The sequence below is a fragment of the Leucopleurus acutus genome (genome assembly GCF_964270905.1).
Source record: "Leucopleurus acutus genome assembly, chromosome: 15".
Taxonomy (NCBI): domain Eukaryota; kingdom Metazoa; phylum Chordata; class Mammalia; order Artiodactyla; family Delphinidae; genus Leucopleurus; species Leucopleurus acutus.
Genome location: NC_139157.1, coordinates 16,054,804 through 16,068,581, shown reverse-complemented (window position 1 = coordinate 16,068,581; position 13,778 = coordinate 16,054,804). Strand labels below are relative to the sequence as shown.

At 39.4% G+C, this 13,778-nt stretch overlaps 1 protein-coding gene across 2 annotated transcripts in view; it reads right to left on the bottom strand.

Moving 5' to 3' along the window:
• KATNA1 (katanin catalytic subunit A1) overlaps positions 1-11,699 on the bottom strand; it is a 35,808-nt gene extending 24,109 nt beyond the window's left edge. For both annotated transcript variants that reach the window (XM_082855521.1, XM_082855522.1), the window contains exons 1-3: positions 11,483-11,699; positions 5,408-5,582; positions 3,844-4,001 (exon numbers count right to left, since the gene is read on the bottom strand). In XM_082855521.1, coding sequence (XP_082711647.1) covers positions 3,844-4,001; positions 5,408-5,569 — 320 coding nt within the window. In that variant the 5' untranslated portion in view covers positions 5,570-5,582; positions 11,483-11,699. The remainder of the gene's footprint in view (positions 1-3,843; positions 4,002-5,407; positions 5,583-11,482) is intronic.
• Between the last annotated feature and the right edge of the window lie 2,079 nt (positions 11,700-13,778).

The window sequence follows — 13,778 nt, the reverse complement described above, 5'->3', positions numbered from 1 at the left end:
TCTACGGAATGATATAGGTAGGGTGATCAGAGATGGCCTTTCTGAGGTGACATTTAAGTAGAGACCTGAAAGAAGTGAGAGAACAAGCCATCAAACATCTGAGTTGAAGGAAAGGCAAGTGCAGAGAACTGAAGCATTTGTGTTTGACTTGTTCAAGAAGGCTGAGGGAGAGAACTGTAAGAACTTAGGTCACAGAGGCGGCAGGGAACCAGATCTCACAGGGTGGCACTGAGGGACATACTGAAAACTTTGGGTTTTATTCAGTGAGATGAGAAGATGTTTGAGGGACATCAGCTGACTTTTAAAAGACATTTTAAAAGAATCATACCAAAAAGTTTTATTCTACTTCTAATCTTTCCTCTAAAAGGCTTCAATGAACCTCCTGTACAAACATATTTGTGCACAGCACTAGAATGCTGGATCAGTTAAATCTGTTCTTCAAATGGGATTAAAATTTAGGCAATGTCAAGGTTAGAATCACCATGGGAGTTGAAAGAATAAGCGCTCTTAAGCATGAGTACAGATTAAGACCAACAGAAAAATAAAGAGTTTTGAGGGATATTCAGTTGAGGAAGCAAGTAAAATAAATTACAGGAAGAAATAGAAAGATGCAGCAAATAAAGTCAAAGAGGAGAACTTTGTAGTTAATAGTAATCCAGGGCATTTAAAATCAGAGACAGAAAAAAATATTGAAGAAAAGCCAGAAGCAATAAGGAGGGACACTAGGGTTCATCATCACAGACTTTTCAAGATGAAAGACTCATTTAACTCAACTTTCCATTACCCCTAAGAGAGAAGCCTCCTGCCTCCACATATTAGATTGTGGCAACCAAACAGTTCATTAAATTTGAAATCAACTGAATAATCACTGGGCACATCTATTCATTGGAAAGTTCTTACCAGTAATTGATAAAGGAGTTACAGGGCTGTTATAGACTGAATGTTTGTACCCCTCCAAAATTCATTATGTTGAATTCCTAAACCCCAATGTGATCATTTGAAGTAAGGAAGTAATTAAAGGTAAATAAGGGGCTTCCCTGGTGGCGCAGTGGTTGAGAGTCTGCCTCCCAATGCAGGGAACGCGGGTTCGTGCCCCGGTCCAGGAAGATCCCACATACCGTGGAGTGGCTGGGCCCGTGAGCCATGGCTGCTGAGCCTGCGCGTCCGGAGCCTGTGCTCCGCAATGGGAGAGGCCACAACAGTGAGAGGCCCGCGTACCGCAAAAAAAAAAAAAGAAAAAAAAAGGTAAATAAGATCAAAAGGGTGGGGCCGATCTCGGAATTAGTATCCTTATTAAGAGACACCAGAAAGCTTGCTGTTCCCTCTGCCATGTGAGGACACAAGTTCCTGTTGCTTAAGCCACCCAGTCTGTGGTATTTTGTTATGGCAGCCAGAGTAGACTAATACAAGGGCCAAATGATGATTCTCCAGAAGGAGGGAAAAAAAAGAAAGTAGGAGTAAGACATATTCATAGGTAAAATAAAATAAAAACACAACTTGACTCATCTATTATTAGTTCTACTTTTGAAATTAAGAAAAAGTAATCATAAATGTGGAAAAATATTCACTTTATTTATAACAACAAAAAAGGGGAGGACTTCCCTGGTGGCGCAGTGGTTAAGAATCCGCCTGCCAATGCAGGGGACACAGGTGTGATCTCTGGTCTGGGAAGATCCCACATGCCGTGGAGCAACTAGGCCTGTGCGCCACAACTATTGAGCCCGCGTGCCCTAGGGCCCGTTCTCCACAACAACAGAAACACCGCAATGAGAAGTCCACACACCGCAACGAGGAGTAGCCCCTGCTCGCCGCAACTAGAGAAAGCCTGTGTGCAGCAATGAAGATCCAACGTGGCCAAAAATAAATAAAATTTAAAAAAAAAGAGGAAACAATGAATAAGAGCATGATTAACTATGTAGGTTATATCCCTCAAAAGAGTAGCAAACAACCCTTTAAAAGTAGCAGAGAATAAGGTCTAAGATGGCTTATAAATTATCAACGTTTACAATATGAAGAGCAAATTACTTAACCTATCTAAGCTTAAGTGTCCTTATCAGAAATTGGGGCTACAAGTTTAGTACCTACCTTCTAAGACTGTTTTGAGAATTGAGTAATATATGTAATATATGTAAAGCAATTAACACGGTATTTGGTAAGTGTATGATAATTGTTGTCTACTTTTAGGATTTTTTAAAAAAACAGGGTACAAGGTTCTATATTATGGATATAGCACAACTACAACTATGAAAATAAACAATGCATAAAAGACTAGAAGTTGCACTAGGATGACTCTATGATCTCCCCCCTACTTTTATGCATTTTCCTATTTTTCTTTAATGAGCCTATTGCTGTACTTTTTAAAAAATTTTTAGTGAATTCTAAAATAAAAGAGAAAATATACATAAAAGTACTTAGAGTAAGGGTAAAATTTAGTAAATATTCAGAAGGTATCAGAGTCAATAATAGAACATTAGTACTTTTATCTGGAGCTGAAGAAAATCAAAGTGACTAAGAAACAATCAATATCCATCAGTTAATTTTAAACTGGAGGGGGAACACTTTGGTATGGTACTTCTCGAAGTGTGATCCATTGACCACCTGTATCAGAATCACCTGAAGACTTCTGGGCTCCACCTGCTATTACACCAGATTCTCTGGGAGTGAAGCCCCAGCATCCACATTCTGAATGAGTATCCCAGGAGATCTTTATGTATGCTAGAGTTTGGGAATGACTGGTATGGCAGAGTGCCAGCTTTGTAATCAAACACATCTGGATTCGAATCCTAGCTCCACCAGTTATTACCTCTGTGATAATTGGAAAAAGTTACTTAACTTCCCTCTACCTCAGCTATCTTACCTGAAACACAGAAAAAATATGACTTATTTGGAAGGCTTATTGTAAGAAATAAATAAAATAACACGTGTATCCCATATTAGTGCTCAGAACTCCGTGAGCACTCAATATCTAGCACCTATCACAAAATACAACTGAGAATTAACAGTTATAATGATAGAATCTTAAACACCTGAAAAACACCTGAGCAACGTTTTAATGCAAGGTTCTCAAACTGGTTAAGGGACAAAGAACCTGAAAGTCAGTGTTTTTTGTACAATGCTATTTTACACTAATGTATTTAAACCCACAATATAAACTAGGAAATCTATTATGTGAGTAAAATAGATAAATGACACCCACTTGCACACTCATCAGTTAAAAAATATGCAGTGGAACTAAGCATAATTGGCTCTTTTGCATTTCAGTAAGTATCAACTTTCACTAATTGTTCATTTGCTGGCACCAGGTAATAGGAAACTGGGGATAAAAACACCAAAGAAAAAAACCTATAATTGAGAACATTTTATCTTTTCTTTTTTTCTGTGAACTAAAAAGCCCATTTTTAAATTTTAGCAGCAGTATAGCTTGATAAATAGCAGTATTCTGTGATAGCTTTTTGAGAACCACTGTTTTAGTCTAATTCCCTCACTTTACATAACAAAAAGCTGAGCTCTAGAAAGGTTACATGATTTTCCCAGAGCTACAAATAATGATACAGACCTAGAGCCCAGATATTTCAATCTCCATCCCCATGTTCCTTCCATAAGATAACAGTGCCTCCACTACTTTAAGCTCATTCACAAAAGCATATTTTTGGTCTATGTCTACCTAAATTTAACTTACTGAAATGAGGCAGAGTTACATGATGTACAATTTAAGAGTTACAAAAGGTATTCAGTAAAAAACCCTCTCCCATTCCCATCTCTCAGTCCCCAGTTCTCTTCCTAGGTAGAACCAATGCTATCAGTTTTCCGTGCCAGTGTGTTTCTTAAAGGGTCTCCACTTACCTTCGTTCAACAGGCACAGGCAGGGACCAGACTTCTCCCTCGGACGCTGGAAGCTCATGCTGTGCAGCTTTTAATGGAGTGCTGTCTAGTTTAAAGCTTTCTAGTGTTTTCATGATATCCTTAACATGTTTAGCTTCCACATTTATTTCCTGCCAAACCTGATTTCAAAGGAGAATATGGCGCTTTAAATTTCTATAACTAATAAATCACTGCCAAGATTAAGTTGGGCCATTTATTAAAGATGTCAGAAGCCTCCATTTTGACATCGGATATCCAGGAAACCATACCAAAATATTCTGTTGAAATTTTAATAATGGTTCATGAATTCTTTATTTCTAATTGCAAAATTAATTCTGATAAAATGAATTAAGTTTCCTGGCTAATGAAGCCATCATGACTGACTTATGGTTCTTATTCAAAATGCATAACAAATTTAAAAGTTAGCTGTAACTTCAAAGTTTGGTAAAAACAATACTTTTGCAAGTTGCGCTTTGATGGTTCTTATGCTACTTAATTGACTTTAAAAATGCTGATCAGAATCCACTAATTTCATAACTCACTAATGGACTGCATCCCACAGTTTGAAAAATAAAGCTTCAGAGGATAAATGGCTCAATCCACACACAACCAATATATTTTTTTTAAAAGCAGTCTTGACTCAACTTTAAAACTACACACACACACACACACACACACACACACACACACACACACACACACACACACACATATATGAAACACTGAAATGAAGTTAGTAATATTTGGTTTTAAAACTAAATGATTTAAATATCCTTATAAAAAAGCTTAGACTTTTTAAGTAAAAGCTGCTGGCCTAAGAACAAAAGGTCTTAAAAGTCTTTCAGTGACAAATTTAAGACTCTTTATGAAATAAAGTGTTTTCCCCGTCTAATGTAAAATATGCAGAGGCAGACTTAAGGAAAGAGGTCAAGTTCAAAGAGGTAGAGTATTTCTCTCTTTTAAAGAAATTTAGGACAAATATGGAATACTATGAAAAAAGCAGTTTAGTAGAATCTGAGGGATAATACTCTACCTAAAAGACCAGCACAAAAAGACTATTAATTTCTATAATATTTCTCTCCTGTGACATTGTTGAACCCTATTATAAATGCCATATTCAACTGGACCTGTTTATAGTTTCTACCTATAAACTTTTACTGGTCCTCAGTGACTGAAGTTCCTCAAGTGGGATGCAAGTATGGTCTGCTTTATGATGTTCTATAGAGAATATGGTACTTGTAAGATTCAGGTGTCATCTGCAGTTTCAATAATGGCTTAATAAAGTCAATTCTAATTTTACCAGGTAAAAATGCGATCTAGAAAAAAATGTCAAAACCATTACTATTAGATTCCAAAAATTAGAATAACTGAGAACTCATCATACTGATGATGGCGAATATGGACTAATATAATAATCAAGTTTTAAGAAACATTATATACAAATCCATGTAATAAATTATACACTCTTAACGTAAAGCTGCAAAAGCACTACCTATTTACATGAGTATTTTAAACTATTAAAACAAACATCAGTCATGTTTCTTACCTGTTGCCATTTCTGCTGGAGGTATGTATCTTTGACTGAGTATAGATACTTGTTCATTTGATCAAGAACTCCCTGATAATAGACCATTGCAGAGTCATAATTTCCCAGCAATGCATATTCACGGGCCAATTTTACATTCTCACTAATCATAAGAAGACTCATGCTCAATTATAAGCTAAAAAAGAAAGAAACATTTAATATTACCTCTTAAAAATAAGTACTACAAAGAGTTTTTTAAAAGTATACTTTCCAAGGATCCCTGAAGACACTCACAATGTACTTTCCATCTCTATACATTTGTTCATGCTAATTTCCACTCCTTCAAAGAAATTTCTCAGGTTCCCACAGTCAAACCCTACCTATGTGTCAAAACCCCACTCAGATGCCAATTCTCCTAGTATGTCAACCTTCTGAACTTCCCAGTTCAAAATAAGCCCTCCCCCTTCTAAAGTCCCCTGGCACTTTACTGAGGCCTTCATCTCAAGGCACTTGTCTACCTTGAATCTCTAAGTTCTTTTAGAGCAGGATTTACAGAGGAAAGGTCTGAGATGGTAACTGCAGTGCGTGACATACAAGTCTTATTGAACATCTGCAGAACAAATGTAGAATGTTAGATCATTTTTTGGAGGGCGCTGTGACACAGCAGAAAACACACGTGTTTTGAGGTTAGAAGAATCTTGGTTGGAACTGTAATTCTGCCACCTTTGTCCAGCCCCTTAACTTTAATGAGCCTTAGTTTTTAAATCTGTAATTGGGATAGTAACTATTTCCAAGAGTTGCACTAGAAGGAATAAATGGCTATTTAGAGTCCCTACCATAGTACTTGGCAAAGAGTAGGTCTTCAATAAATGCTAAATGCATCTTCCCTGAAACTTTCCATATACAAGAACTAAGCATAGTCTTTGTACTTAGTAGGATGTGGATATATGGATATGGGGTTTTTATAGGTGGGTTTTTACCTACCCTGTAGACAGAAGCTAATTCCAATTACATAAAAATTGGCCCAGAAAACAAGGGGAAAACTGATCAACTTTTTATGAGGTGAGAATCACCTCAATTTCAAAACTAATTAACAGCAATAAAAAGTCTATTTCACTTATGAACATGATGTGGTAATCTTAAATAAAAGATTAGCTAACTAAAAAAAAGAAAAAAATGATTAGCTAACTAACAATGTATCAGCGCGCTAAAAAAAAGAAAAAAATGATTAGCTAACTAACAATGTATCAGCGCGCATTCTCTCTCTCTCTCTCTCTCTCCATGACCAAGACAGGAATGCAATTATAATCTAAGTTGAGAAAATCCATCCTTGTAATTCCTCACACTAACGGACAAAAGAACTTCATACAAAATCATACAAAAATGGGTAGCGGGCTTCCCTGGTGGTGCAGTGGTTGAGAATCTGCCTGCCAATGCAGGGGACACAGGTTCGAGCCCTGGTCTGGGAAGATCCCACATGCCGCGGAGCAACTAGGCCCGTGAGCCACAATTACTGAGCCTGTGCGTCTGGAGGCTGTGCTCCGCAATGAGAGGCCGTGATAGTGAGAGGCCCCGCGCACCGCGATGAAGAGTGGCCCCCACTTGCCGCAACTGGAGAAAGCTCTCGCACAGAAACGAAGACCCAACACATAAATAAATAAATAAATAAATTTTTTAAAAAAATGGGTAGCGCATAAAGGCATAAAGCGTAATTCATGGAAGGGAAATCCCAAATGGTTACAAGTACAGATACTAGTAATAGAAGAATGCAATGAGAGAATCCTTTTACATTTACCAGATTAAAAAAATTAATAAATCCAATAATACTAAGTATTGGCAATTATTTGGGAAAAAGGACATTCTCACATACAATGTGTGGGCAGAAACTGGTATAATCATTTTGGAGAGCAATCTGGCAGTACTTAGAGAAATTATGTATGCATATATCCTACGACCCTGTAACCCTACTTTTCTGTAAATATTCCAGAGGAAATTTCACACAGATCCACAAAGGGACTTGTTTTTGGATGTTAATGACAGAACTGTTTGAGAAGTCAATAGCTGGAGGTAATCTATCTATTCCCTGCTAAGAAAATAGATAAGGAAATATGGTGGATGCACCCTATGGAATACTACGTAGCAGATGGAAGCAATGAACAAAATATGCAAATAGCAACATGGATAGATCATCAAAATACAGGGTTAGGTGTAAAAAATACTTAGACATAGAACAAGGTCTAAGTGCCAAGATCATTTTATAAACTTAAAATCATGCTATATTTATTGGGCTGGCCAAAAAGTTTGTTCGGGTTTTTCCGTAAGATGTCATGGAACCTGTACAAACTTTTTGGCCAACCCAATATATATGGCGAATAAAACACTCTTTTTTAAAGGACACATACACACCGAAGAACATATATTAAATATATTACAGTGTCTGTGGAGGGTGAGATAGGGAAATATGAATAAAGAAAGAGGATGGAGGGTAGGGGAGTAACCAAAAATAAATACAACAAAAGAAGGGCCTTATATCCATCAATAGTCACAAAGAGCCTGTAAGGTGGCTCTCAATGACCTCTGCTTCCTAGTGTCCATACCCTTATGTAATCATCTCCCCTTGAATGTGAGCTTGTAACAAACAGAATATACAAAAATAATGGAACATCATTTCTGAGATTAGACTGGGACTTCCACCTTGCTTACTATCTTTTCCTCTCTCGTTGGACTACTCTAAGGGAAAACCAACTACCATGTTGTGAGTTGCCCAGTGCAGAGGCTCACATGGCAAAGAACTGATGGAGGCCCAAGGGCAACAGCCAGTGAGGAACTGAGGCCCCCAGTCCAACAGACCAGAGGAACTGAATCCTGCCAACAACCATGTGAGGGAGGCAGGAAGTTGGATCCTCCCTCAGCTGACCCTTGAGATAAATGCAGCCCTGACTGATACCTTGACTATAGCCTGTGCAAGACCCTGAATCAGAAGCACCTAGCCAAGTTATGCCCAGAGCCTGACCAAAGAAACCGTGAGACAATGAATGTTTGTTGTTTTAAGCCATTAAGTTTTTGGGTAATTTGTCATGAAGCAATACAGCTATGAACTAAGGTCTATAAGTAATTCAAGACTGAGCACCTGGGGTCCAAAAGAAAAGCAAAAAAAATCCCGTGACTGAAAAGCATGACCACTGATACTATTCCATCTTTTTTTTTTTTTTTTTTTTTTTTTTTTTTTGCTGTACGCGGGCCTCTCACTGTTGTGGCCTCTCCCGTTGCAGAGCACAGGCTCCGGACGCGCAGGCTCAGCGGCCATGGCTCACGGGCCCAGCCGCTCCGCGGCATGTGGGATCCTCCCGGACCGGGGCACGAACCCACGTACCCTGCATCGGCAGGCGGACTCTCAACCACTGTGCCACCAGGGAAGCCCATAATATTCCATCTTAATAAGAGCTCTGTGGTCAGGGACCATGGCTCTCTGCTATTTTACGGATATATCCCCAGCACCCAGAACCATGCTTCCTTTCACACAGCAGATACTCAGTAAATCTTCGAATGAATGAATGCTGTCAGGTTTTGTCTAACTACTAAGATTTCTTACTTTTGTCCAGTTTCTGACCCTCAGCACTCTCACACTGCTTGATCCTCAAATCACCCCTACCAGAACTGTGCGACTGCTTTTGCTCTGAAGCTATATATGCCCTACAGTGACGCCTAGTCTGAGCAATAATGTTATAAGGGTACAGCTGGAGCTGGCTGCTGGCAGTATATGGCTTATCTGGATAAGCACAGATAGCAAGACTCTAACGTCTCTTCCTTCTCTCTCTCTTTTCCTTAACAGACTCCCTCCAGATCTTTCTTCCCTTTCCCCAAGTAAAAAAAAAAAAAATCTAAATTGTTGATTATATATAGGTTGTCCCTTTGTATTTCTGAGGGCCAGGGCTCAATGCTCCAAAATTCACAGAGTCACTCCAGGCCTTCTCTGAAGGTTCCGTGTTATGGATACTTCTTTCTAGTCAGATAAAATTCCTGAGGAGCCAATGAATCGACATTTTCTAACAAACAAATGTAAAGTCAATCCAAGGCCACATTAAAAATGACCTGAAAAATTCTTGGTTATCAAAGAAATGATGTGTTTACTGAAAATGTATCAAAATACCATGCAATGAATAAATGTTAGACAAAAAACAAATTTTCCTATTCTTAGTATCACACATTCTTCTTCTCAAATGAACGTCAACACTGTAAATTTATGAGATTCTTCAATTTTCAAGAATATATCCTTATCATTGCCAAAATTACACTTTAGGAAGACAGAATTTGGGTCTACCTGACACAATATCTGGCAGTACTTGAAGAAATGAATATATGTGAAGAAAAGCCTGTAGACCAAAGTTTAACCACAGTGAACTGTAAACACTACCTGTTGGTTCAATTAATAGAACAAAAATGAGATTATAAAATTATAAAAACTGAGACTGTCCAAAAACACACTGTTGGTTTTTAAAGAGATTATTAAAGAGAAAAATAAACATAAGCATAGGTGATGCATGCTTTATCTCACAGCAAGCTTTTCCTTTACATGATCCTTCCTATCAGAACCACCCTTTTGCTTAAGTGTACTGAGTATTTATCTTAATGACTAAATTCATTTATTTAAACTAAGTAAGATGCAACATGAAATTTTAATTCAAATAACAGAGTCAAAATTTTTTAAACACTAAAAACTCAATATTACAGCAAAATTTCTAGCAAACTTAATGTGATGCTGTGTGGTCCACAAAGAGTATCTTTTTAAGCAGTCAAACAGCTAAAAAACAAACAATCCAGAACCATTGTTGTAAACAGAAATTCAACATTGTTTTTAATACAGTAAATTCTACAAGATTCTCTAATCCTTAGTATTTGTCAGAATTGTGATACCAGTTTAAAATAAGATGCAGAATCCGTTGTAGACTATATAATATGCCTAATACTGAATCTATAAAATGTAAAAAGGTCTTGAATGACCAATGCCATAAAGGAGCTTTATATAACTTTTCATAGTCTAAGAATGCTGGAAAGTCGATTGGCATTCCCTTTTTTTTTTTTAAGATATGAAACAAGTCACAAGTTATTAATACTAATACAAGACAAAGAGTTTTGCCACTATTTCTTTGTGTGAGAACTCAATGATTACAAAAACCATCTCCTTTGGAAAAGAAAATAAGGCTGCACACTGAGATATTTAGGCCTGTATGAACATCACAAGAATCTTTCAATACCTTGGTGTTCTAGCATTGTGACTATGGGGCAAAGATTTATCGCACACATTCTAAAACGTTAGGAATGTCCTCAGCAGTATCTAAAGGTCTGATTTCAAAGAGGAAGACAAATGAGTGCTTTCAAAAGAGGAGCAATGTTAATAACTGATATAAATGTTAGTAACTGATATAAAAATGGCACTTCGCAGTTAAAAGAGAAAATTATTTTTGAGTAAATAAGGGCCTGAGACTATCCACTGCAAAGCATTAAGGACCCACGTTCATCGCTAACTTCATCACCGTATAATATACAGTATGAAACAAAGTTTCGAGGGATACGTTTTGTAAAAGGTACCGACTCTAAACAAAAAGGGCCATAGCCTCCCAGAGGACGCCCGGCTCCAGAATAAACTAAATAAGAAAGAACATGCTCAACAATAGCACACCTACCTAACAAAACATAAGAAAGGAAGCTGCATCCCCAAAGTCTAGGCTTTTGGTGTTTTTTTTAGGGTAGAGGGTTTCGGGCGGGGGCGTGGACGAATTCGGGAGAGGACCCGTCAAAAAAGCGAGGAAATAAAAACAGGTTGTCTCGGCCGGAGACTTCTCTAAGGACAGGCCTAGAGTGGGATCGGCAGGAGCCCTCAGAAGTCTCCGGCCGGACAAGACTCCTCCGGTAGGGGGAACCGTCATCCGAGCCACAGGTGTCAGCGACAACAGCAAGAACCTAGGACCTCGGCGCAGGCACCGGCAAGTTCACAGCAGAATGCGCAGCGGGATCGCATCACAGGCTCCCGAATCCCTCGCCGACCCGGCCACGTGGGTCGGGGATTCCCAGGAGACCTAGAGAGCCAACACTCACCTGTGTCTCCGAGGCTCCTCGGGAAACCGCCCAGCGGCAGGCGGAGCGGGAGGGCCGAGTGGGGCACCGGGCAGCGATGAAGGAGGGCCCTGCCCTGTCCTGTCCCAACCACCCTGTTTTGTGCTCACGGACCCAGCACTGCCTGGTCACCAGTCTCGGGGCGCTGCTTCCACTCTCCGAGAATTTGAAGGCAAACCCGCCAGGGTCACTTCCGGTGTTGGGGGGAACCTCGGTGACTCCGGCGCAAGCTGGGCTACGCCCCGGGAGCGAGGACGCCGGGCGGCGTGCGCGCGCCTGGCGCCGGTTGGGCGGGGTCGACAGAAGTGGGGCGGGGCCGACGAAGGTGGGGTGGGGCCGACGGGGGAGCGCCTGCGCAGTCCCGCGCCAAGCCTCCCGCGCGGACTGGGCAGGGGCGGGTAGTGATGACCCAAACTAGAGCAACCGTCTCGTGTTCCTCAATATGTTTTCCGCAGTGCTTCCTCACTTTTCCTCCCACTTGATTTTCATCACTCTCTTCAGAGGTTAGGAGGTCAGTGTGTCTATTTTACAGGTGAGTGTCAAGGGTCAAACAATTCGTTTGTAACAAATCCTGTTCTAGAACCAAATACTCAGAATTTGGCTGAGGCGCTTGTCACTACATAACATGAATAAAATAGAGAATGGGTAAACAAAGGTATTCGGACACAATGATGGTGGAATTTTATATTCTTGATTTTTTTGGTCAACGTATTAATGCAACCAGACAACAAAATTATGTTCCACGATGTACAGAAACACACGTACTCCACAGTACTAGTGGCCATGCTTCCTCCAGGATCTCCATCCTCTACTTCCACCTAAGGTGGCATAGAGGGACTTAAGACACGTTATCCTCTAGGAATGCATGGTAATTAAAATTCTGATTTTAAAACATCCCATTAATTTAACACAGACTTATATAAAGGCAATTCAAGGGGAATACATCCATTCAGTCCACAGATGTTTACTGAGCAACTAATACATGCCAGACAGCATTGTAGGCATTGGGTAAACAGTGGTCAACAAAATAGAATGTTTCATGAAGCTTAAAGTCTTGTAAAATTCTCAACTAAGTAGAAAATAATAGTTTCGCTATGATGGATTTGAACTCTATTGTAATGTAAAGTATAATTAGTATAGGAAAGTATAATTAGTATAGCTTTTTGAAATGAAAAAACAATTCAGGGAGGTACAGGTTAATTACCCTAGTTAGATTGAATCAACCTTCATTTTTTATATGAGTGAAAATGTATGTTGAATTATAAAGGCAATTTATAGTCTAAAAACTTCTCAAAGGGCATATAATGAATACATATTACATGACTCCATTTATATGAAATTCTAGAACAGGCAAAAGTAGTCTGCAGTAACAGAAAGGTGGTCAGTGTTTGCCTGAGGCTGGATTGGGGGCTGGGAGAAGTGAGGTGAAGGACTAGACTGCAAGAAGGCATGAGGAAATGTTTTGAGGTGATGGAAATGTTCTATATCTCAATTAGAGTAGTGGTTAAGCAGATGTGTATGTTTATTAAAACACTGAACAGTGCACATAAAATGGATGCATTTTATTGTACATAATTTATACCTCAATGAAGTTAATTTTTAAAATTAAAAAACAAAAAACCTCCAAACAGTGGCTTACATTTACTACTTCTGTTTCTTCACTAGTTGTACTAGTCTAGGAAGACTAGGGTACCCTGTAGTAACCTCTCTAAATTGAAGAGGTTTCAAACGCCAGGAATTTTTTTCTTCTCATTTACTCTATATGTTCATGGTAGAGTGGATGCACGCACTGGGACCCTGGACAGTGGAAAAAAGAAAATGCGATAACTTGCATAACTTCTGCCTGGATATAAGACGTGCCACTTCTGTCCACATTTCATTGGCCAGAGCAAGTCATATGGCCAAGCCTGATTTCAAAGAGATGGGACACTGAGCTCTACAGTGTGCCCTGAAGGAAAAACAGAATATTTTCCTACCGCCCTCATGACTACTACACTAGTCATTTCTTCTTTTACAGTGTGGCTTCTACAACCACCATCCCTCTAAAATGACTGTGTCCAAACTGGGACTCAGAAAAATTGGAGATTATTTTTTCTGGTGAATGGTGACAGTAATTTGGCAGGATCATAGGACACATACCGGGAAGTTAATGAAAAGTAGGTAAAAAGGTAGGTGCCAGGGCTTCCCTGGTGGCGCAATCATTGAGAATCTGCCTGCCGATGCAGGGGACAAGGGTTCGAGCCCTGGCCTGGGAAGATCCCACATGCCACGGAGCAAC